This window comes from Bufo bufo, chromosome 10, assembly GCF_905171765.1.
Source record: "Bufo bufo chromosome 10, aBufBuf1.1, whole genome shotgun sequence".
In the NCBI taxonomy this organism is placed as follows: domain Eukaryota; kingdom Metazoa; phylum Chordata; class Amphibia; order Anura; family Bufonidae; genus Bufo; species Bufo bufo.
Genome location: NC_053398.1, coordinates 40,685,276 through 40,712,294, shown reverse-complemented (window position 1 = coordinate 40,712,294; position 27,019 = coordinate 40,685,276). Strand labels below are relative to the sequence as shown.

General features: G+C 43.5%; 1 protein-coding gene across 1 annotated transcript in view; it reads right to left on the bottom strand.

The window, feature by feature from the left end:
- Positions 1-2,975: 2,975 nt before the first annotated feature.
- The window catches only part of LOC120980014 (mucin-2-like), a gene marked incomplete at its 3' end in the record, with an annotated part of 74,127 nt that continues 50,083 nt past the window's right edge, over positions 2,976-27,019 (bottom strand). The window contains exons 7-10 of the mRNA XM_040408879.1: positions 16,115-16,253; positions 10,954-11,064; positions 5,204-5,273; positions 2,976-3,010 (exon numbers count right to left, since the gene is read on the bottom strand). Of these exons, the coding sequence (XP_040264813.1) occupies positions 2,976-3,010; positions 5,204-5,273; positions 10,954-11,064; positions 16,115-16,253 (355 nt within the window). The remainder of the gene's footprint in view (positions 3,011-5,203; positions 5,274-10,953; positions 11,065-16,114; positions 16,254-27,019) is intronic.

Below are 27,019 nucleotides of genomic sequence, written 5' to 3'. Positions count from 1 at the left end.
CTGTCGTGTCATAGCTGTTTCACATTTTCACATTCCCTATCCTTAAAGGTTTTCTTTGGGTGTAAAAAATAAAATAAGAATTTAAAATCTGGCCCAAAATATGTGTCAAACTAAAATAGAAATGCTCGCCTGTTAAAGGGACTGTGTCCACTTTTCTAGTTATCCTCTATCCACAGGATCAGGGATAACTAAGTCATCTGTGGGGTGCTGAATGCTGGAGCCCCCACAGATCCACCTTCTTGACTGAGTGGCAAGTTGAGCATATGCCCTGCCCCTCCATCCATTCTCTATGGGGTCGCGGAGATGGTAGAGTACAGCGCTGGCTATTTTCAGTGGTCCCAAAGAGAATGAATGGGGCAGCAGGGCATATGTGTAGCCTGTCACACCATAAAAAGGGGGAAGAGGACCCGTTCCTGGGATCAGTGGGGGTTGCAGAATCGGACCCCACTATTCATATAGTTATGTCCTATGGTGTGGAAAGCATAACTTGACAACTTGGACAACCCCTTTAAATCCTCCACAACTCAACCACCAGTATCTCTTTACATGACAGCAGTGATGCCTGTAAATACGGAATATCATCACTGCCGCCATGTAAACCATACGTGTCAATACTGGAGAATGTGACGCACTGTGCAGAATTTTTCGGGCATAAGTCCAACCCCCTTTGCAGGTCACGATCTTTAATAAAGCCCAAACAAATGCGCTAGAGGAGCAATATGAGCAATGGGCACAAACGGAGGGTCATAACTGAAGCAGAGGCATTTGGGTCACCTGAGGCAGGGTAATAGTGGGGATCCTGGAGCAGAGGTATTAGGTGAGCAACTGGAGAAGAGGCAATATTAGGGGTGCATTTAGAGTGGGGGCATTAGGGGGTATCTGGAGTTGGGGCATTAATGGGGGTGCACCTAAAGCAGAGGCATTGGGGGGGACCTAGGGCAGAGTCCCCCCAATGCCACTCTGAACTCTTCAGAAAGCAGCATACATACTGTACACACATCTGAGTCTACTATAAACAAATCCCCTATTTCCCCCTTACAGTCTCCTACTGCACACTACTGTCATACACCTAAGAAATCAGCCCAGCACCGCAGAGGAGTCCTTCTCTCCAGCAGCCACAGTTTTCTGACAGCAGGGAGGGCCGGACATGTTTTATCATCCTTCACTGTCAGCAGCCCGGGAGGTTTAGAAGATACTGTGGGGCCTCCTGTGCAATTTACACCAGTAGGAGGCTGCATCACTGTGCAATACTGCCACCTGGTGGCTACAATATTTATCTTTCGTGAGAAAGGAGAAATAATTACTCCTCCATCTTATCTCCGGGAGTAGGAGACTGGGGGCCCACCGAGGAAATCCCCGCTTTCCCGGTGGGCCAGTACGAGCCTGTACACTACTCATAAAAAGTTAGGCATATTTGGCTTTCGGGTGAAAATCATGGAAAATGTAAAAAGTTCACTCTACAGTGATATTATACCATGAAAGTAGGACATTAAATTACAAGCATGCAATGGATATTTCCTCATCTCAAACAATTTATTGAAACAAAAGCCAACAAAAGTGGTGGGTATACCCCCACAAAAAATGTCAATGCCTCAATAACTTGTCATGCAGAGGCATTATGGAATGCACGCTCTGTCTGTAACAAACTGTCCTACATTCATGATCTTTTCATCTCTCAAATACTTTCCTTTCTGGGTCTCACAGAAACATGGCTGACACCCTCTGACACCTCCTCCACTGCTGCACTCTCATATAGTGGATTTCATTTCACTCACACCCCTCGCCCCGGCTGCAAACATGGTGGAGGAGTTGGTCTTCTCCTATCAGACACCTGCTCCTTTAGCCCAACTCCACTGCCACCCTCCATTACACTCACCTCATTTGAAGTACACTCTGTTCGCATCTACTCTCCCTCCAACCTTCAAGTAGTTGTCATTTACCGCCCCACCCAGGCCCAGCCACCATCTTTCTTGACCACTTTAACACATGGCTCCTACATTTTCTTTCTGCCGACATCTCCACTATCATCATGGGTGACTTCAACATCCCTATTGACACCTGCCACTCAGCCTCCTCTAAACTTCTATCACTCTCTTTCTCCTTCGGCCTCTCACAGTGGTCTTCAGCTCCCACCCACAGAGATGGTCACACTCTGGATCTGATCTTTACCCATCTCTGCTCCCTATCTAACCTTTCTAATTCTCCTCTCCCCCTATCCAACCACAGCCTACTTACCTTCTCTTCATTGGTCTCTTCTGCTGCTCCCCCGGTCCAAACACTAGCACCTCCCCGCAGGAGTATGTTGTAGCATACTGCAGCTCCACTCTTGGCTCCAGACACTAGCCAATCACTATATAAACATCTACCACTCACCAATCACTCTCTATAATAAGCGTCTCCCGTCTAGAGGAGGTCACCTGTCACACAGCAAAAGTCTTAAGCCTCATTCACACCTCAATGTTTTGGTCAGAGATTTCCATCAGTGATTGAGAGCCAAAACTAAGATTGGAGCCTCCACCGATATAAGGTATAAGGAAAAGATCTGCACCTGTTCTGTGTTTAGAGCCACACCTGGTTTTGGTTTAAAAATCACTGATGGAAACTATTAATTGAAATACTGACACGTGAATGAAGCATTACCCTATTTCAAAGAAACCAGAGAAGACCACATTGTATCCCGACACTTAGTGTTATCAGATGTTAGGACACAGTGTACAACTGATTGTACAAAGAAATTTGCCAGTGATGGTGGCCTATGTGGCCTGGGTTTGTTCTGTCTCCTTCTATTTTTGTACTTCAAATATATAAGTCAAGTAAACATGCTCTCATATTAACAAGTTATTACAGGGCATAAATTTTTCTACAAACTTACCACAGGTAAGGCCAAAGTAAGAATTATCTAAATATATATAAACTTGCATTATAGGAACAAGCTGAATATCCAGTCGAAGACCAAAGTTGGTATTTACAATTATGTAATATGAAGTAGGCTCAGAAACAGTCAGGTTTCCTGGTGACAAACAAACATATAATTAATACATACATACAATATAACGATTGATAAGTGTTTATCTTGACATGTTCTAAACCATGATACATTTGTGGATTTTTACAAATTTTTATATTTTTTCTTCAGCCCCTTTCACTTTTTTCACTTTTTTTTATATTACAGCTTTGTGCCAAAATAAAAATAAAAAAAAAACAAGAGTTTTCCCAAATATTCTGCATTCAGTACTCCATAATAAGAATATGAAAACAGAATGTTAGAAATCTTTGCGAATTTATTGAGAAGGAAAAATTTTAATCTTGCATTGACATAAGTATTCAGACCCTTTACTCAATACACAGTTGAAGCACCTATGGAAGTAATCACAGCCCCCAGTCTTTTTTGATATGATGCCACAAGATTTGCATACCTGTATTTTGTGATTTTAATGCCATTTTTCTCTTTAGATCCTCTCAATCTCTGTCTGGTTGGATGGGGACCGTCGGTGGACAGCCATTTTCCAGTCTTTTCAGAGAAGTTCAATTGGGTTCAAGTCAGGGCTCTGGTGGGGCCACTCAAGGACATTCACAGAGTTTTCCCTAAGCCACTCCTATGTTGTCTTAGCTATGTGCTTAGGGTCATTGTCTTGTTGGAAGGTGAACACTCAACAATGACCAGTCTTTCTGTCCCAGCCACTGAAAACACTCCCAGAGCGTGATGCTGCCACCACCATGCTTCACTGTAAAGATGTTATTGGGCAGGTGATGACCAGGGCCTAGTTTTCTCCAAACATGATGCTTAGAATTGAGGCCAAAAAGTTAAATCTTGGCTTTATTAGAACAGAGCATCGTTTTATCTCATTCCTCGTCATGCCTTGGTTTTTGCTCTGATATGTATTGTCAGCTGTGAGACCTTATATAGACAGGGCTGTGTGTGTCTTCCCAAATCATGTCCAATCAACTGAATGTACCACAAATGGACTCCAATAAAGGTAAAGAAACATCTCAAAGATTATGAAGAGTCATGGGAAGCCCCCAGAGCTAAATTACAAGTGTCAAAGGTTCTGAATACTTTTGTCCATGCAAAATCTTAGCTTCTCCTTTTTAATACATTTGCAACAATTTCTAAAATTCTATTTTTAATTTTTCATTATAGGGTATTGAATGCCAATAGTTGGGGAAAACTTGAATTTTTTTTATTTTATTTTAGCACAAGGCTGCATGATAACAAAATGATAAAAAAGGCATTCCAAATACATTGTATTTGCTATTGGCTCTTTGAAATCTAACTAAGGAATATGTCTTAAAAGGGTTGCACACAATCAGAAAAATATGGCTCCTTTCTTCTAAAACAGTGCCACACTTTTCCACGGGTTTTAGGGTTTTATGTGGTATGGCTACTCAGCTCCATACACTTCAGTGAAACTGAGCTGCAGTGCCAGACACAACTCATGGATAGGTGTTGCTCTGTTTGTATAAGAAAGCAGCCATGTCGTTATATTCTCCTGAGCAATCTCTTTAATGATGTACTATAAGACAGTGCACATTTAAGATAAGCTGCAGGTGAAACACTGAAACTGCATATGCATTTCTATCACCTTGTGCATAAGGCAACAAAAGGACTTCCTGTGGCTGGGTAATGTGGAGCTGTACGTACTAATGTACTACATGTGCTGCCATGTAGAGCAACTTATTTTAGATATTCTCCCCTAGAAGCAATGCTTCTGTGTCAGATAGAGCTTACTAGAATTTTTTGAGAATTCATATAGACCCCTAGATGTCTATAGAGGGCCGTATAATAGCCTTGTACTATGTGATGTAGCCTAATAAATTGTACTTTGTATAGCTGCACAATGAAATTATGGATTTTTAAAGGAGTTCTCACCATAGGTCATCACTATCTGGTCAGTGGGGGTCTGACAACCACACCTCTGATGATCAGCTGTTTTGTAGTTGGTTCTGTACCCGAACTACCCAGCTCCATCCCATAATAGTGAATGGGAGCAGTGTTGCAGTAACCAGCTCCGTCCACTTCAAAATAACAGAGCTGTGTACTTCCGATGCCGACTTCCAGTGCTGGAGCAAGTGCAGAACGGTTGATCAGTGGAGGTGTAGGTTGTCGAACCTTCATTGATCAGAAAATGATGGCCTAACCTGAGAATAGACCATCACTTGTAAAGGAGCAGAAAATCATTTAATGTTTTCTACAGTTTCTCACCATTATCATATGGTAAATAAATGTCCATAGAGTTTACTGAAACTTTTCCAGTGTTTGTGATGACTAGTCTCTGAAACGAAGAAGACAACAGACATGATCCACAAGCTCCACATTCAGCATGTATACAGATAAATTAATACATTTTTATTCTACTAAATATAATTAAAATTACTCTTTTAGAGCGAACTAAGTCCTTCTTAGGTCTTGCCCTCACAAGCCATGGAGTGCCCATGCAGAAACCGCCTCCCATTGCTTTCAGAGGGGGGGTGCTTGCTGCCATTCATGCGGCCACAGTTTATTTCTGCTCGGTTTTCCAAATCACATCAAAAATGTACCTGTAGAGACTGGCAGGAGACTATGAAATGTTGAAACGAGAGAGGTGGGGGATCATAAGTTGAGTATTATCTTATTTTATTAGTTCACACCATTCAGAGCCTTTTGGGGGTATATACATATGGATAGTTCAGTATGGATTTATACAGCTCTCTTAAAACTCATCTGAAGTATTTCAGTGATGGTACATCACTCAGCATGGATCTCATAGCACTGGCTTGGTCTGCCTCTGTGGTAGGTTTATCAGTGCTCTGCTGATTTTAACATGTTTGATTCTTTTTCCCTGGATATAAGCTGCTTCAGAGGAGCATTGACTTTTCTACGTAAATGGCATGCAGATTTACTGTTCAGAATTGTGAGACTGCCAGTAGGTTTTGAACACTTGTAATGCTATTGTCGCACAGCTTGCAGAAGCTCAGGTACTACTGCCAATGACAAACATTTGTAATTCACTTTTCTCACAAGGAATTAAAGTACAGGGATAGTTGTGTGGCTGGGGCAACTCCCTGAGAAGTCAGTGACTGCCATATAGGTGCTTGACTCCAACATACACTTGCCTATCTATGGAATGTAAAATGGCTAGAGAGAGAAGGTGCTCATAGGGTTAATAGGTAAGACATCTCAATCCCTGGAGGGATGTGTATGTACTCACCTGTATTAGAGTAGTGAGTGCGTTAAAGATGTAGGGTTCGTATGTGGAGATGATGAGAATGATGATGTCACTGCAGCCAGTGCCAATACGTTTGGATGGAATCCTCCAGGCAAAGTCGCCAGAGGAATATCACAAGAATAGAGGGGTGAGTAGGGGAGGTATACCCCTTGGGTTCCGCCCAACTCAAGTGGTTGAGGCAGGCACAGGGGATGACCAGCAGATGAATAAAAGGAGCTTTATTGGTGGGTAAAAAAACAGACAACACATATCAGGGTTCTAGAACCCCTTTATTAAGTCTTTTTCGCTGAATGGATAAGGTAGGCGCTAGTATCGCACTCAGCATTAATTGTACTGTTCCTTATTACGAGGTGACCGGTGGTAATAGCTTCTGTGCATGCTGCAGGGCATTGTAGGAGGCAGTACAGCTGCTGGGTGCAGAGCTATGGAGGTAGAGCTACACAGCAAGCCAGAGCTGTATTTACCATGGTCCAATGGAGGGGGTGCCAGCTATTCAGGTGGACTCTTACTGATGCTGATTATTAATTCTGGGAGGTAAGAGTCACATCCTGACATCAAGCTGCAGGTGAACTGTTTTGCTGCATATTGTGCAGCATGGTGGCTCTATGGTTAGAACTGGAAACTTATGTTGGGGTCCTGGGTTCAAATCTGACCAGAGACAACATCTGCATGGAGTTTGTATGTTCTCTTGTGTGGGTTTTCCATGGTTTCCTCATACACACAGACAAACGTGAGTAGGGGAGGTATACCTGTTGGGTTCTGCCCAACTCAGCTGGTTGAGGCAGGCACAGGGGACAACCAGAAGATGAATAAAAGGAGCTAGATAGGAGCCTATCTAGGTTTTAGGGCCCCTTTATCAAGTCTTTTTAGAAGATTGGATAAGGTAGGCGCTAGTATAGCACTAAGCAATCATTTTACTGTTCCCTATTATGAGGTGACCAGTGGTAAGAGCTTCTGTGCACACTGCACAGTGTGGTGGGAGGCAGTACAGCTGCTGGGTGCAGTCATAAGGAGCCTGTTTGTTAGCATCATCCGTTGTCATCCGTCCACCTCACTCACTACATGGCTTAGCTTTGGCTGAAACAGTGGTCATTGTTTCCACTGTGTATGTGAGTACACGCACAGTACAAGCTTTTAAAAATCCAGGTTTTGCAGAGTGTAAATTTATGGATAGCAGGCATTCATGATGGAGTGGCAGTAACGTATATTAAACATAACTTTTAATAAATCTAGTTTAGAAAACGGCCCCTAACAAATAAAGACAAACAAAAAAACACACAACAAAAAGACCTTGCACAGGGCTTGAGATATTAATCAAGAGCCAAATACAAGGCCCAAGCCAGAATTGCATAGAGGTTCCGTTGATGGGACAAAGTAACCATAACCATAACCATAACCAAAACCAATATTTGAGACTGGTAAAAAAATGGGTAGATCTTATCGGTCCAGTTGGGTATCGTCACGTAGATATAAATAAGGTGCCTAGCAACGCTAGGACACTGCAACGTTTAGTGTCCCTGCATCCAGGAGCTCAGCCATACGCTTGTCTCCAGAACATTGTAGAAACCCTTTGAGTTTTGTCATACGCACCTCTTCACACTATTCTGATAGCCTTAGCCCCGTGTCCCCTGATGATTCGTGGGGCTGACCCTTTAATTGATGAAACGCATTGGGACATAGTTTCTTCACCGTGTGAATCCGTGTGAGATATAAGAGAAACAACACTATCTCAAGGTGTACTTTGGAGCATCCGGTCGTGGTCCCTCGAAGCCCTCCTGATGTAAATTGAATTAGGGCGTTCTAGGGACTTTAGATTAGGGTGAGGCTTCGGACGGGGCCACCACTTTCGGGGCGATGTCTCCGTATTAGGAGGTCATTAGGGAACACCAGTTCAAGTAGGGTACATTAGGGACAGTATCAGATCCCTTACCCCGGCTCCACATCCAGACTCGCTATCTGACTTTTAGTACCTTGGAGCTGTTTTTATTGAACTGGTACCTCCTTTACATCTACGTGACGATACCCAACTGGACCGGTAAGATCTATCCATTTTTTACCATTCTCAAATATTGGTTTTGGTTATGGTTATGGTTACTTTGTCCCGTCAACGGAACCTCTATGCAGTTCTGGCTTGGGCCCTGTATTTTGCTCTTGATTAATATCTCGAGCCCCATGCAAGGTCTTTTTGTTGTGTGTTTTTTTGTTTCTCTGTATTTGTTAGGGGCCGTTTTCTAAGCTAAATTTATTAAAAGTTATGTTTTATATATGTTATCCCCCCCCCCCATTTAATTTGAAATTCCAATCTGTGCAGTACTCTGGGAGAGGTACCAACGTACATCTCTCTTTGATAGGCGATCCTTTTTCATTTATTCATGATGGAGTCTTGAAAGTACATTTACATATCTGCAGGTGCCTCTGTGGAGGATGGGTCAGCTCACAGATATTGGACCTTTAAGATCACTCTGTGACAAGGAAGTACAGTATGTGCACCCCAGTACAGGGTGTGTGTGGGGGGAGTTCATTGGATCAGGTTAGTTGGTACGACCTCCCTGCTTGTGGCCCAAGCACTCCCTCCCCCTATTCAGCTCTTTTTGCTTCCAAAACCCGAGGAATGCACTTGGCATCTGTAAGATTCACCTGTAAGGACAGTCACACATGACTTTGGTCTTAGCCTGTGTCATTTACAGTCAGGTCCATAAATATTGGGACATCGACACAATTCTAATATTTTTGGCTCTATACACCACCACAATGGATTTGAAATGAAACTAACAAGATGTGCTTTAACTGCAGACTGACAGCTTTAATTTGAGGGTATTTACATCCAAATCAGGTGAACGGTGTAGGAATTACAACAGTTTGCATATGTGCCTCCCACTTATTAAGGAACCAAAAGTAATGGGACAGAATAATAATCATAAATCAAACTTTCACTTTTTAATACTTGGTTGCAAATCATTTGCAGTCAATTACAGCCAGAAGTCTGGAATGCATAGACATCACCAGTCGCTGGGTTTCATCCCTGGTGATGCTCTGCCAGGCCTCTACTGCAACTGTCTTCAGTTCCTGCTTGTTCTTGGGGCATTTTCCCTTCAGTTTTGTCTTCAGCAAGTGAAATGCATGCTCAATCGGATTCAGGTCAGGTGATTGACTTGTCCATTGCATAACATTCCACTTCTTTCCCTTAAAAAACTCTTTGGTTGCTTTTGCAGTATGCTTTGGGTCATTGTCCATCTGCACTGTGAAGCGTCGTCCAATGAGTTCTGAAGCATTTGGCTGAATATGAGCAGATAATATTGCCTGAAACACTTCAGAATTCATCCTGCTTCTTTTGTCAGCAGTCACATCATCAATAAATACAAGAGAACCAGTTCAATTGGCAGCCATACATGCACACGCCAAGACACTATCACCACCATGCTTCACTGATGAGGTGGTATGCTTAGGATCATGAGCAGTTCCTTTCCTTCTCCATACTCTTCTCTTCCCATCACTCTGGAACAAGTTGATCTTGGTCTCATCTGTCCATGGGATGTTGTTCCAGAACTGTGAAGGCTTTTTTAGATGTCGTTTGGCAAACTCTAATCTGACCTTCCTGTTTTTGAGGCTCACCAATGGTTTACATCTTGTGGTGAACCCTCTGTATTCACTCTGGTGAAATCTTCTCTTGATTGTTGACTTTTACATACATACACCTACCTCCTGGAGAGTGTTCTTGATCTGGCCAACTGTTGTGAAGGGTGTTTTCTTCACCAGGAAAAGAATTCTTCTGTCATCCACCACAGTTGTTTTCCGTGGTCTTCCGGGTCTTTTGGTGTTGCTGAGCTCACCGATGCATTCCTTCTTTTTAAGAATGTTCCAAACAGTTGTTTTGGCCACGCCTAATGTTTTTGCTATCTCTCTGATGGGTTTGTTTTGTTTTTTCAGCCTAATGATGGCTTGCTTCACTGATAGTAACAGCTCTTTGGATCTCATCTTGAGAGTTGACAGCAACAGATTCCAAATGCAAATAGCACACTTTAAATGAACTTTGGACCTTTTATCTGCTCATTGTAATTGGGATAATGAGGGAATAACACACACCTGGCCATGGAACAGCTGAGGAGCCAAGTGTCCCATTACTTTTGGTTCCTTAACAAGTGGGAGGCACATATGCAAACTGTAGTAATTCCTACACTGTTCACTTGATTTGGATGTATACCCTCAAATTAAAGCTGACAGTCAGCAGTTAAAGCACATCATGTTTGTTTCATTTCAAATTCATTGCGGTGATGTATAGAGCCAAACATGTTACAATTGTGTCGATGTCCCAATATTTATGGACCTGACTGTATGTGCTTTCACTGGTAGACAGCAGGCACAGAACCTCTTTTTGTTCCTCTGTAATTCTCCTGTAGTTTTAGCCCACCAAACGTAGACTCCAGATTTACTAGTGAATACAGAGGCAGGGTAGGAAGTTTGGAAAGAAAAAAATTCTGTAAATTCTGTATACAGTAGCCAACTCCTCTGTAAGGGCCAGCCCTGGGTACTTGACCTCCAATGTCTAGTGTCAAATACCACCTTTTGGACACACTGCAGTATCCCTCACAGCAGGTGACAGGGTTACTGCTGTTCAGGGGAAAGACTATCTCCTTTCATGCTGAGGATCAGTAGAGGTCCCAGAAGTTGTGCATAGTGATATGCCATGAGTTTTAAAAAATCTGAATACCCCTTTAAAATTACCAAAAATGTATATAAGGATACTTACTGTCTTAGAGTTCCTAATGATCAGAATGATTTTTGATAGACAAGTCTCAAACTCATTCAGATTACATGACTTGATTTCTCCATGGACAGTAAATAAGGATACTGAACACAGCTGAAAGAAAACAATCAAATGTCAATAGACAAAAAATGACAGATGACATGATTTGTTTGTATGTTAGTAATGAGAGGATCACATTTTCCTTGCTTTATACTGCTTTTAGTACATTCCCTCACATATCGGCATATATACACACACTACTCACAAAAAGTTAGGTATATTTGGCTTTAGGGTGACATTTATGGAAAACATAAAAAGTTCACGCTACAGTGATATTATATAATGAAAGTAGGGCATTTAAGTAGAAGCATGCAATGGTAATTTCCTCATCTCAAACAATTTATTTATTTGTTAGAGAACAGCAATTTGTGCAAAAAGTCCTGAAACACTGAACAGTTGGACATGTACATTCAAAAGTTTGGAGAAGGTTACATTAGTTCATCTGTAAAGGTTAAAGTGCATTTTAAGTTCATCCTGAAATTTCACCCACAAGCCAAATATCCCTAACGTTTTGTGAGTAGTGTATATACAGTGATCCCTCAAGTTACAATGGCCTCAGGATGCAATATTTTCAACATGCAATAGTCTTTTCCAGGCCATCGTAAGTTAGACTAAACTCAACATAGACTCAACATACAATGCCTCAGACTCAGGTCCAACCAATCTACATGGATATTTCACTGGTAAAACATATATTTAATGGTTGTCTAGTAGCTCCTCCTCAGTACTAACTGTTCTGTTCAGCCCCCTGTCTGTGCCAGGTTGAGCTTCTCCTTTGGACACCAGTTGAGCAGCGACTCAATTTTATTTTTTGGGTACATCTATGTACTATGCAAGACCCTGAAAAAGCTCCTGTCCTCACCACAGATTTACAGCTTCCAGCATTTATTCTTGTCTGATTTTCTTAAGGACTTGCTTTAAATGTCTTGGTTATCTGCTTATTTTTCTTAAAACTTCCCTTTTTCTAGCGTTATGGACTCAAATTACAATGGTTTCAACTTACAATGGTCATCCCGAAATCAATTAATATTGTAACTTGAGGGACCACTGTATATATTTTGAAATATAGATAGTGAAATGCATGGGCGTAGATATAGCTATAGCAAATGAAAATGGCTGAGGGCCACAACGCAGGAAAGGCTATAAGAACATAGGTTGCCATTTCCTCAGTTGGAAATGTAATAAAGAAAAGGTTAATATCTGGAAAAATTTTCGAGACAGCTGCTTTTAGGATTGCTAGAAAGGCAAATCGGAAACTCAGCATCACTGCAAAAGACCTTCAGGAAGATTTAGCAGACTCTGGAGTGGTATATTCCTCTCCTGCATCCCCACCATAAAATTATGTGTCAGAAGTTTGCAAAAGAACATCTAAATGAGCCTGATGCATTTTGGTAACAAGTCCTGTGGACTGATGAGGTTAAAATAGAACTCTTTTGCCACAATGAGCAAAGGTATGTTTGGAGAAAAAAAGGGCACATAATTTCATGAAAAGAACACCTCTCCACCCATTAAGCATGGGGGTGGAACATTAATGCTTTGGGGTTGTGCCACAGCCAATGGCACAGGAAACATTTCATGGGTAGAGGAAAGAATGGCTTCAATGAAATTCCTGCAAATTCTAAAAGCAAATATAACACCTACTGTAAAAAAGTTGAAAAGAGGATGGGTTTAAAAATGGATAATGTTCCCAAACACATCTCAGAATCCACAATAGATGACCTTAAAAGGCAGAAGCTGTTTTACCATGGCCCCCTCAGTCCCCTGATCTGAACATCATTGAAATTCTGTGGATAGACCTCAAAAGAGCAGTACATGCAACACAGCCCAGGAAGAATTGAAGAAAATCCCTCAAACAAGAATTGAAAAACTCTTGGCTGGCTACAAAAAGCATTTACAAGCTGTGATACTTTCCAAAGGGAGTGCTACTAGGTACTAACCATGCAAGGTGCCCAAAGTTTTTCCTTGGGCCCTTTTCCTTTTTTGTTGTTTTGGAAATATAAAAGAAGAAAAAAATAAATTGTTTAAAATAAAAAGAGAATGTGTCATCTTTAACATTATGCCCTTTTGAGTTTGTCAACTCGCTTAACTGTTCACAGTAACAGTAATTTTGACCAGGGGTGCCCAAACTTTTGCATGCCACTGTAATTCCCATACAACACCAAAAGGCTTCTTGCATGGTATATTTGCTTAGACAACTGGACTACCCGCTATTTGGTTGGAAACTTAGCTGTCATAATCACTATAAGTATGTGTTCATTTAAAAAAAAAAATCTTTGTCATGTGCTTATGATGTAACTGATGGCAAGGAGGTATAAACATATCCTTATTACATTATAATGTTGATTATATAAAATTATAATCTTTGCTGAAAAAGGCTTCCAGATTTCTATTGTCTAAAATACAGGTCTACCCATGCTCTGATTCTATTCCTGCTCTGATTGATTTTAGCTACATATTGGCTGCCACTTTTTTGGAGATAAAATTATAAAGGCACAAGAAAAGTTAATCAAAAATTTCAAATGGTGAGCACCTTGTATAAGTATACTGTGTCCCAGTGGTCTGGGTCCAAAATAAAACAAAAAGCCTGGAGATAATATTCTATTTATGTAGTATCCTCTAGTTTAGATTAGATATCTTTTTTTTACACTTTTCCCTAGGGAGAATATAAGGACTAGTACTAACACGTTGGTGACCTCCAATATGACCTTTTACGTTGGTCACTTACCAGCCTGCATGGTAGACTTGGGGCCTAATGAAGACCTCAGGCATGCCTGCAGTGTATGCCTATCAGAAAATTCCTCTCTGGCGCAACCTAATGGTGCCTGTCAGCATAGCACTGACAGTATAATACACTGTACTGAATAAGCAGTACAGTGTATTATAGAAGAGATCAAAAGATTGCCTGTTAAAGTCCCCTTGCGGATCTAGTAAATGGTTAAATCAAGTTTTTTTTTTAAATCTCCAAGTAAAAAAATTTACCTTTTTTCATAAAAAAAAATAAAAATCCTCTCCACATATTTGGTATTTTCACGTCCGTACCGACTTGTACAACACAAATGTCATGTCATTTATCCTGTATGCTATACGCCATAAAAAAAGCCAGAATTGATGGTTTTTGCTTACCAAAAACTGAATAAAAAGCTATCAAGAATTATGTACCCCGAAATAATACCACTAAAACTATGAGTTGTCTTGCAAAAATCAAGCCCTCACACAGCTCCCTAAATTGAAAAGTAAAAGTTATTTGTCTTGGGATGTGGCATGTAAAAAACTTTTTTTTTTTTAAAAGGGTTTTTATTGTTCAAAAGTAGTAAAACGTTACAGAAAACTATATGTAATTTATAGATTATCATTTTTCAGACCAGAGCATAAAGCTTTAAGCCGGAAAACGAACATAGCAAATTTATAACAATATTGCAGTTTTTTTCCCAAGCCCCAAATAAGAATTACATTATTTTCTGGACTTTTAGACGCACTTTTTTCTCCTCGATGCTGCCATCTCTTGGTGCATCTAGTAGTCTATATGCCTGCATCAGAAACAGGAGACTCTGATCTCTGTTACTGACAGTCCAGGTAGTACAGTTGTGTGGACACAGTATGTACTATCTGTGTGTTATCTGCTCACGGAACTCTCACATCTTACACACATATATTTCTGTAAAGTGTGACTGTTCAGTGTGCAAATAATACTCACAATGGTACACACAGCAGAGTAAATGTGGGGATGCCATGTTCTCCTCCTTGCTGTGCACCTGACAGATCCATGCCAGTAACGTCAGACTCCTACTACTGCTTCTGACTGGGAAAGCTTGGGCAGCGAGGCTGTCCCTAATAATGATAGTGCTCTGTTGCTGGCATAGTCATGGGGACCTGTGGCTGGCAATGTGATAGAGCACTGTGGTTGGCAGTCAGGGGACACTGAGACTGGCATAGTCAGGGGGCATTATGGTTGCTAATCTGATGAGGAACTGTGGCTGGCATAGTCGGGGGCATTGTGACTGACATAGTCAGGAGCAATGTGAGGAGGCACTGTGGCTGGCAATGTGATAAGGCACTATGGCTGGCATAGTCAGGGGGCAATGTGATGAAGCACTGTAGCTGGCATAGTCAGAGGGCACTGTGGCTGGCATAGTCAGGGGGCAATGTGATGAGGCACTGTGGCTGGTATAGTCAGAGGGCAATGTGATGAGGCACTGTGGCTGCATAGTAAGGGAGCAATGTGATGAGGTACTGTGGCTGGCATAGTCAAGGGGCAATGTGATGAGGCACTGTGGCTGGCATCGTCAATAAGCAATGTGATGAGGCACTGTGGCTGGCATAGTCAGGGTTCAATGTGATGAAGCACTGTGGCTGGCATAGTCAGGGGGCAATGTGATGAGGCACTGTGGCTGGCATAATAAAGGGGCAATGTGATGAGGCACTGTGATTGGCATAGTAAGGGGTCACTATGGCAATGTGATAAGGCACTGCAGCTGGCATAGTTAAGGGGCACTATGGCTGGCAATATTATAAGGCATTGTCTTTTGTATTGTGTCTGTACCATATCAACTGTATATCACCCATAAGATGTACACAGTAAAAATTGTATTTTGTATTTATTTAGTGACTGCATATTATGATCCACTGCATCTTATATTCAAAATAATTGGTAATTAGGTTATGTGTACCTCAAAAAGGAGTAATTAAAATCTACAACTTGATCTTTCATTTGTCTACTTTGACAGAAAAAAAAAAAAAATTAGCTTTTGGAATGCAATGAAAAATGAAAAAACAAAATGGGAAAAAAAAATTGCTCACTAAGGCCCAAAACAGGCTTGTCACTAAGGGGTTAAAATGCAGCACTTTCCACTTAAGATATAAATGCCAAAATTTTTATCTTAACCACTGTCTTGACGGATAGCCAGCGACCAGATAGAGCACCCACTTAGACCTGGTTTTGATATCTGGTGAGCCGCTACTGCTTTATATTTTTAAATGTCTCCGCTTACTGCCGATATAAATCCAAATGCACTTATGCACAGTATATATGGATGTTGTTTTATATTTGACTGCATGCTGTAGATATACCATCTTTGTCTGCTGCAGTAAATTGTAGGACTGTTACCTGAGTGAGGATATAGGAACAGTCCCCATGAAAATTGTAAACTCTCTGATCAAAAGTTGTGATATGTGATCCACCTTCTACTGCACAGGAACCTAGACAAGGTTTACGAGTACATCTCCACATTCCCTTAAAGCAGGTGCTGTTACGGAGAAAAAAACAGAGAAGAAATTTGAGTGCATTGATAATAAAGGGCCATTGCATTGAAGTGGAGAAAACATTCTTTGTATAATGCACAGTTATACAATTTCCAAATATACAGTGCTGTTTTTATCAAATCCTTAAAGGGGTTGGCCAATTTCTGGTTATTGTTGACCAATGTGTTTGTGAGATGATTATATGTGTGCAGGAGGAGAAAAATACTGAACCTTTTTGGACGGCGCTGTCAGCAGGAATCGGATAGCAGGTAGGTAATGATAGATATAATGCTTTTTATTTTCAGTCTACGCGTTTCAGGGGCGGAGAGCCCCCTTCATCAGGACAATATACAGCATAAAGAGGCATTCACATGTAGCGATTATTTAAACACAAAAAAGGCGCGTAAGAGACAACAGAGGTGGAGAATGGGAAGGGGGCGGGCGGTGGGCGTTTGTGTTAGACAATGAGGAACCCGTCTTCTAGAGTTTAATTCTATATGACCTATTTGCTAGTAGAATATGTAGCTTTTTCCTATACAGCAAATACATGGTTATATTCTAGTATACATTGGGGGATGACAAAGGTGGAGTGGTCAGAATGACCATGTTATGGGATGTTTTCGGCTGAATGGATCTCATACTCCTGCTTTTTTTTGGTTAGGAGCCGGCAGCGGTAGTGTAAAGCATGGTGGTTTATTTTGTTTTGTATTCAGAATGGTACGGGAAGTTGGCAGGAGGAGTATTAAATGATTGGCAACTAGTATATAAGGGATGATTGATGATCACAAAAATTACTAAAATAGGGATAAAGATAAAAATGATAATAATAATAATAATAAAAATAATAAATAAGACCAACAAGTAGGGGGTAGGGGTGTATACAGATTATACAGTGTAAAAATTACTGTGTGGTCTTTTTTGGGTGCATTCCTTGCACATCTTTGGAATACCCCAAAAAGACGGGTGTAGTGGGAGTTTGCAGATGTTTATTTTGTTTTCCTTTGTATTAATTTATATGTAAATGTTGTTTTGTTTTATTTTATTTGGTTTCTCATTTTGATATGGGATACGGGTAGAGGAAATACCAAGACAAATATCCTCCTGAGGTTTAGGAATCAAGAGTATCCATATCATGTGATGGTTGTATTGTTACTTTTTTGGGGCTGTATCCATTTTTGTCATGGACACAGTTTCATGTGTGTAAAATAACAAGGTATTTAGGCAGTGTTGTTGGCCTGCCAGTATATATTGCATAAAGGTAGTGTTTGCACTTGCGCAGTAGGACAAGACATGACAGAAAAGGAAAGAAGGGATTGAGCTAAAAGATGGTCTCATTTATTTCATTTAATCCCTGTGGCGCAAGGGTATCTAATTGGTACATCCAGTAGACTTCTCGTCGCTGCAGGGTACTAAAACGATTGTATGGGTTTTCTGGTATGTAGTCTATTGGTGTAATTTTGATTGGATGATTTTCGAAAATCATCCAATCAAAATTACACCAATAGACTACATACCAGAAAACCCATACAATCGTTTTAGTACCCTGCAGCGACGAGAAGTCTACTGGATGTACCAATTAGATACCCTTGCGCCACAGGGATTAAATGAAATAAATGAGACCATCTTTTAGCTCAATCCCTTCTTTCCTTTTCTGTCATGTCTTGTCCTACTGCGCAAGTGCAAACACTACCTTTATGCAATATATACTGGCAGGCCAACAACACTGCCTAAATACCTTGTTATTTTACACACATGAAACTGTGTCCATGACAAAAATGGATACAGCCCCAAAAAAGTAACAATACAACCATCACATGATATGGATACTCTTGATTCCTAAACCTCAGGAGGATATTTGTCTTGGTATTTCCTCTACCCGTATCCCATATCAAAATGAGAAACCAAATAAAATAAAACAAAACAACATTTACATATAAATTAATACAAAGGAAAACAAAATAAACATCTGCAAACTCCCACTACACCCGTCTTTTTGGGGTATTCCAAAGATGTGCAAGGAATGCACCCAAAAAAGACCACACAGTAATTTTTACACTGTATAATCTGTATACACCCCTACCCCCTACTTGTTGGTCTTATTTATTATTTTTATTATTATTATTATTATCATTTTTATCTTTATCCCTATTTTAGTAATTTTTGTGATCATCAATCATCCCTTATATACTAGTTGCCAATCATTTAATACTCCTCCTGCCAACTTCCCGTACCATTCTGAATACAAAACAAAATAAACCACCATGCTTTACACTACCGCTGCCGGCTCCTAACCAAAAAAAAGCAGGAGTATGAGATCCATTCAGCCGAAAACATCCCATAACATGGTCATTCTGACCACTCCACCTTTGTCATCCCCCAATGTATACTAGAATATAACCATGTATTTGCTGTATAGGAAAAAGCTACATATTCTACTAGCAAATAGGTCATATAGAATTAAACTCTAGAAGACGGGTTCCTCATTGTCTAACACAAACGCCCACCGCCCGCCCCCTTCCCATTCTCCACCTCTGTTGTCTCTTACGCGCCTTTTTTGTGTTTAAATAATCGCTACATGTGAATGCCTCTTTATGCTGTATATTGTCCTGATGAAGGGGGCTCTCCGCCCCTGAAACGCGTAGACTGAAAATAAAAAGCATTATATCTATCATTACCTACCTGCTATCCGATTCCTGCTGACAGCGCCGTCCAAAAAGGTTCAGTATTTTTCTCCTCCTGCACAACTATCTCTACCCGACGAATGCTTTCACAAGCACGGGCTGGAACCTAGGCAGCAGCGCAGGCACCCCGCATGCCGATCGGGAAAATCGGCACAAGCTTCTAATGGTGTTGTGACTTCTTCACAACACAATCTGGTAAGAGTTTCTATATATATCTCCTACCAATTTACTGGACAACACCACACATGAGGCGCTGCCTCCTGTCTCTCTTTTATCTTGAGATGATTATATGGCACTTACGAATATAGCCTTTGTTGAAATTCTGCAGCATTTTCTATATTTCATATGCTATGCTCCCTTGCTTACAAAGTCTTTTGTGCTGTCCACACAGAGGTCCTGTCTATAAAATGGCTGCTGATGGAGGGTCATGTGATCAGATCACCTCCATGTGATGCCTACTCCATTCAAACACACTACACCTGCCATCTGCACTTGTTCTATTGGGAATAGAGATGAGAAAATTTTTCAAAAATTCGATTCGCCAGTTCACCGAATTTTTGGGGGAAAAATTTGGTTAGATCCAAATATGTTTGTAGCGAATTATGTTAAAAACGACTATTTCCTGGCTGCAGAGAGCCTTTATAGTGGTATAGAACACTATGCCTTGCAGTAGCACGCATAGGGAGTCTGCTATGGTAGTGAAATAATACTGTGAGTCCGTATGACATGCAGATGACAGGTGTCACTCTTAGAATCACTGCACACTTCACTTATTTGGGCAGTCATGGGGCCAAAGCTGACCAAATAACTCAAGTATGAACTCAGCCTTACAGGTCGATGTTAACACCAAGAATAAGCGCACTCCTTTTACACCATTGTCAGCTGATTCCACAAAGATGTCAACAGAACCTATTCTATTAAACGCTTATACAAGTAGAGCCCCCCGGACAGAGTGGAGAGGGTGTCAGCAGTAAGTTTGTGTTGACGTCACTGATTAATTTGCCCTTCCTCTGAGCTGTCAGAACAATAACCCACAAAAAACGGATCCTGTCTGTGGAGCATCCGCCTTCACTCGGTCAGCATTTGCTCAATAATCCATCAGTATTGCTAATGCCAAAAAAAACAGGAGTTGATCTAAAACAGAGATGACACGTGAATGGAATAATTGCATGTCTTCTGTGTTTTGTACCCACTCCTGCTTTTGGCTACCAAATCATAAGCCAATACTGATGGGACCATACATGCTTCACAGCTGCTACACGGACAGGATCCTATGTATGTCTAATTTTTCCTTCCTTCTGACAGATCAGAAGAAAGGCCAAATAAATGATGATGTCAGTCAGGCTGAAAGCCAAAATAGTGGATCAGTCATGAAGTGGGGAGGGTGGGAACAGCATGAGAAGTCCACAGAGTGGACCTATGACATAGTGGTGAGGTGGAAGCAGCATGAGGAGACCACAGAGTGGCCCAATGACAGGGTCTGGAGGTGGAAGCAGAATGAGGAGGCCACTGAGTGGCACAATGACACAGTCTGGAGTTGGCAGCATCAGGAGAAGGCCACCGAGTGGCACAGTAACAGAGTCTTGAAGTGGCAGCAGTATGAGGAGGCCACCGAGTGGCACAATGACAGAGTCTGGAGTTTGCAGCAATCTGAGGAGGTCTCCGAATGGCACAATGACAGAGCCTAGAGGAGGCGGCAGCAGCAGCATCAGGAGAAGGCCACCGAGTGGCAATATGACAGAGTCTGGAGTTGGCAGCAGTATGAGGAGGCCACCGAGTGGCACAATGACAGAGTCTGGAGGTGGCGGCAGCAGCAGCATCAGTAGAAGGCCACCGAGTGGTACAATGACAGAGTCTGGAGTTGGCAGCATCAGGAGAAGGCCACCGAGTGTCACAATGACAGAGTCTGGAGGTGGTGCTTCTTAATGGAAAAAATAAAAAAATTAAATCCTCTCCACATATTTGGTATTTTCACTTCCATACCGACTTGTACAACACAAATGTCATGTAATTTATCCTGTATGCTATACGCCATAAAAAAGCCAGAATTGATAGTTTTCGCTTACCAAAAACGGAATAAAAAGCTATAAAAAATTATGTACCCCAAAATAATACCACTGAAAACTATGAGTTGTCTCGCAAAAATCAAGCCCTCACACAGCTCCCTAGAACGAAAAATAAAAGTTATTTGTCTTGGGATGTGGCATGTAAAAAACATATTTTTCTTTCTTTCTTTTTTTTTCAAAGGGTTTTTATTGTGCAAAAGTAGTAAAACGTTACAAAAAAACTATATGTAATTTATAGACTATCATTTTTCAGACCCAGAGAATAAAGCTTTAAGCCGGAAAACGAACATAGCAAATTTATAACAATATTGCATTTTTTTCCCAAGCCCCAAAAAAGAATTATTTTCTGGACTTTTAGACGCACTTTTTTCTCCTCGATGCTGCCATCTCCTGGTGCATCTAGTAGTCTTAATGCCTGCATTAGAAACAGGAGACTCTGATCTCTGTTACTGACAGTCCAGGCAGTGCAGTTGTGTGGACACAGTATGGACTATCTATGTGTTATCTGCTCACTGAACTCTCACATCTTACACACATATATTTCTGTAAAGTGTGACTGTGCCTGGTCTCAGGAGGGGCACTTCCAGATTATTTTCTGTCCGCTGCCACAAAACAATGTGGTGCTTATAGAACAGACTACATAGTGTAGAGGTATACTGTATATTGTGTGGCACAGTGTGTGCTATATGTGTATAACATAAACATATTTCACATGAAAACTTACAATAACTTCGCATGGCCCTTGGGGATCTCGGACACCACTTCAACACTTGGCTGGGGGGCTTGGCGGAGCTGATGTTGTGTTTTATCCTGATGATAAAGATTTCATAATAAGGATTTGGAGACGGGGCAGAGGGATAGCAGAGCAGGGAGAGGCTGGTGCTGTTACTAGGGGGTCATACCATGGGGGAGTAATAAAGCCCACCATAATGCCCCCCCCCCCAAGTAGAAATAATTCTTCTTATAATGTGACAGTGCAAAAAATACCCCCTTGTAATGCCCCCAGTTGAGCTAATGTCCCCATTGTGCCCCCATAATGTGCCAGTATAAAATACCCCTATATAGTTCCCCCAGTAAATGCCCCCATAGTTCTCCTCTCCCCCTTCCTCCTAGTGCCCCCCATAATGTACCAGTATAAAATGCCCCATATATAGTGCCCCAGAAGATGCCCTCAGTGTCCCCCATAATTTGCAAGTATAAAATACCCCTTATTAGTGCCCCTCTAGATGACCCCATAGTACTCCTCTCCCCCCTTCCCCATAGTACCCACCATAATGTGCCCCAGTATAAAATGCTACTGTACAGAGCCCCCCATATAAAATACCCCTTCTTTGTGGCCTCAGTAGATCCCCCTATAGTGCCTACCAATAATATGCCAGTAAGAAACGCCCCATAGTGCCACCAAATAATGTGCCAGTAATAAGTGCCCCCAATAATGTGCCAGTAATAAGTGCCCCATAGATGTCCCCCAATAATGTGCCAGTAAAATGTGCCCCCATAGATGCCCCCCAATCATGTGCCAGTAAGATGTGCCCTCATAGATGACCCCCAATCATGTGCCAGTAGCAAGAGCCCCCCCAATAATGTGCCAGTAACAAGAGCCCCCCCCCAATAATGTGCAAGGAACAAGAGCACCCCCCCAATCATGTGCCAGTAACAAGAGCACCCCCCAATCATGTGCCAGTAACAAGAGCACCCCCCAATCATGTGCCAGTAACAAGAACCCCCCAATTATGTGCCAGTAACAAGAGCACGCCCCCCAATCATGTGCCAGTAACAAGAGTACCCCCCCAATCATGTGCCAGTAACAAGAGCACCACCCCAATCATGTGCCAGTAACAATAGCACCCCCATCATGTGCCAGTAACAAGAGCCCCCCATCATGTGCGAGTAACAAGAGCCCCCCAATCATGTGCCAGTAACAAGAGCCCCCCATCATGTGCCAGTAACAAGAGCCCCCCCAATCATGTGCCAGTAAAAGTATTGTACATATATAAAAAAAAACTGTTATACTTACCTCCATGTCAGCGATGCAATGCAGGCCTCTTCCGGCCTGTGTCCCGCGTTGCACGGCTCAGGCTGCTCGATGACATCATCGCTCCGCCTGCACCGGCCTCTGATAGGCTGCTGGCCTAGTGCCAGCAGCCTATCAGAGGAACAGGGAAGGGACACGGCTCTCCCTCACCTGCCCTGCCGCAGCACAGCCATCTGTATCGCTGTCCTGAGGACGGCAATACGGATGATTATGGAAGCGCTTATCTCCCTGTGCCCTGCCACACCCCCCACACCCCCCACTTTTTACCAGGGCCGTGCCCCCAGCTTGGGGAGGGCAATTGCCCCGTTGCCACCCCCCCCCCCCCCCCCCCCGATCTGCTAGTGTGTTCAGTGTGCAAATAATACACACAATAGTACACACAGCAGACTAAATGTGGGGGTGTCTGCCCTGGCTGGAACTTTGTAGCCATGGGAAAGCTTATGCAGCAAGGCTGTCCCTAATAATGATAGTGCCCTGTTGCTGTCATAGTCATGAGAATCTGTGGCTGGCAATGTGATGGGGCACTGTGGTTGGCAGTCAGGGGACACTGAGACTGGCATAGTCAGGGGACATTATGGTTGCTAATCTGATGAGGAACTGTGGCTGGCATAGTCGGGGGCACTGTGACTGACATAGTCAGGAGCAATGTGAGGAGGCACTGTGGCTGGCAATGTGACAAGGCACTATGGCTTGCATAGTCAGGGGGCAATGTGATTAAGCACTGTGGCTGGCATAGTCAGAGGGAAATTTGATGAGGCACTGTGGCTGCACAGTAAGGGAGCAATGGATGAGGCACTGAGGCTGGCAATGTGATAAGGCACTGTGGCTGGCATAGTCAGGGGGCAATGTGATGAGGCACTGTGGCTGGCATCGTCAGAGGGTGCTGTGGCTGGCAATGTGAGAGGGCACTGTGCCTGGCATAGTCAGGAGGCAATGTGATGAGGCACTGTGGCTGGCATCGTCAGAGGGCGCTGTGGCTGGCAATGTGAGAGGGCACTGTGCCTAGCATAGTCAGGGGGCAATGTGATGAAGCACTGTGGCTGGCATAGTCAGGGGGCAATGTGATGAGGCACTGTGGCAGCAGCAGCAGCAGGATAAGGCCACCGAGTGGCACAATGACAGAGTCTGGAGGTGGCAGAAGTATGAGGAGGCCACCGAGTGGCAAAATAACAGAGTCTGGAGTTGGCAGCAGTATGAGGAGGCCACCGAGTGGCACAATGACAGTGTCTGGATATGGCAGCAGTATGAAAAGGCCACCGAGTGGCACAATGACACAGTCTGGAGTTGGCAGCATCAGGAGAAGGCCACCGAGTGGCAAAATGACAGAGTCTGGAGGTGGCAGCAGTATGAGGAGGCCACCGAGTGGCACAATGACAAAGTCTGGAGGTCGCAGCAGCAGCATCAGTAGAAGGCCACCGAGTGGCTCAATGACATAGTGTGGATATGGCAGCAGCAGCATCAGGAGGATACCACAGAGTCGCAAGGTGACATAGTGTGGATATGGCAGCAGCAGCATCAGTATACCACAGAGTGGCAAGGTGACATAGTGTGAAGATTGCAGCAACAACAGCAGCAGCAGGATACCACAGAGTGGCAAGGTGACATAGTGTGGATATGGCAGCAGCAGCATCAGGATACCACAGAGTGTAAAGGTGACATAATGTGGAGATGGCAGCAGCAGCATCAGGAGACCACAAAGTGACCCGGTGACAGAGTGGGGTGGTGGGTGGCAATAGCAGTACCCGCTGAAGAAGGTGGGTGAAAGAAGGAACGCTTGGCATCAGATGTGTGGCATCAGGCGGGTGGCAGCATCAGAGTAGTAGCTGAGGCATCAGGCATTGGTGGGTGAAAAACCTGGCTGGTCCACGCCTGATTCATCTTGACAAAGTTCAGTTTCTCCACATTTTGTGTGGACAGGCCAGTTCTCCTTGGGGTAACTATGGCCTCCGCCGCAATAAACACCCGCTCTGATGCCACACTACTGGCCGGGCAGGACACAAGTTGCTAGTTGCGGCCACAAATCCAGTTTTGATGCCCAGTAGTCCAGCGGATTTTCAATGTGGGTTGGCAGGGTGCTGTCCAAGTATGCCACCACCTGCTGATTCAGGTCCTGCTCCAGGTCTACCTGCTGCTGCTGGTGAGTAGTTTATTCGGGTGAAGACTGTAGAATCAGGCTGCTGCTGATGGAGCTGGTTCTGCTCCTGCCACCCCACCCCTCCCCAGCAGCCATGGCAGTGGAACGTGAGCGCAGAGGGCTCCCCCGGTCATACCTGCGAGAGGATGGACGATGGCGCAGATAGGCAGCGGCCAACTGACTACATAGGATGTCTCTGTAGTAGTTCAGTTTGTCCTCCCTCTCAATGGGTATAAAAAAGGCCCCCATTCTGGACCGGTAACGAGGGTCCAACAAGGTGGAGAGCCAGAAGTCATCCCTCTGCCAAATGGTGACAATTTGGCTGTCACTATGCAAGCAAGTGAGCATGCATCGGGCCATTTGTGCAAGTGACTCGGAGGGACTCCCTGCCTCCATCCCTATTGCATACTGCCACAGTGTGTCTGGGTCATCTGTCTCATCTTCCTCATCAGCCTGTAGCTACTCTACCTGCTCCAGCTCCAACTCTCCTGTCACCTGAGTAGAAAAACCACCCAATTCGCTACACATTGCCTGTGCTCCAATGTCCTCCTCCCCCTCCTCCTCCTCCTCTTCCAGTTCAGCCCCACAGGGCTCATGTGGCCGTGAGATTTAGGCACCACGTCTCCAGTCCCCTGACCAGCCATTGTTACCACCATCTGTTCCAGGACATGAAGCAGTGGAATGATGTTGTTCATCCCGTAGTCCTGGCGACTGACAAATAACGTGGCATCCTCAAAGGGCCTGAGCAAACGGCAGTTGTTGAGCTGCCACTGGCTGACATCAAAGTTACACAGGGGAGTACTCCTATCCGCTTGCATTATATATTCTACATATTTGTGCATTGCTGGTACTGCCTTTTTCGCAAAGAAATGACGGCTTGGGACTTTCCACCTTGGCTTGGCACAAGCCATCAGTTCTCTGAAAGGTGCAGAGTCCACCACTTGGAAAGGGAGGGACTGCAGCACCAGCAACTTGGACAATAGCACGTTCAGCTTCTGCGCCATTGGATGCGTGCACACATATTGCTGTCTCTTGGCAATCGCTTCAGTGATTGATTGCTGACGTAATGACCGACGAGAGGAGTAGGAGGAGCAGGAGCATCTGGACCAGCAGAAGAAGGGAATGACAGACAGCTACCTTCAGCTGAGGCAGTGGAGCCTTGACTGGCTGAAACCGGGTGCATGCTACAGGGTGATGTAGCAGTTGCTGCGGCAGGCTGAACCACCACATCGGAGCCACGGTTCTTCCAAGCCACATTATGGTGACGCTGCATATGTTGATGCAGGGCTGTGGTGCTAACATTGGCACCCTGGCCACGCTTCACCTTCTGCCCACATATTCTACATATGGCTATGTTAACCTTCTCCGGTAGGTGATTTTCCCCCCAACAGTCCGCACTGACTGACTGACTGCTACTGCCACTGCCTCAGTGAACCCCTTCACCATGACTTCCCGGGCAGGTAGGCTGCGGCTAAGCAGGTGGTCTACCTCGAGCATGTTTGGCTCCCAACCTCCCACTGCTGCCATCCTGCTGACTCCCAGCCATGCTACCACCTTGCTGGCTCAGCCGCTGCCTCACGGGCAAGCTGCCACCCTCTTCTCCTGATGATGATGAAGTCCCTTCTGCACCCTGCTCCCAAGTGCGATCTGCTTCATCATCATCGAGTAGTATCTGCACGTCACTGATGTCCTTCTCAACGATCTCTGGGTCAGGAGCCACCTCCCACGCCACTCTACTCATCACTACTTGCCCGCCTAGCGGAGGAAGCTGCAGATGTCTCCTCCTGATCTTGGCTCGGCAGTAGCTGCTGACTGTCCTCTTGTAGCTCGTCCTCACTGTATATTGTATCTGAGC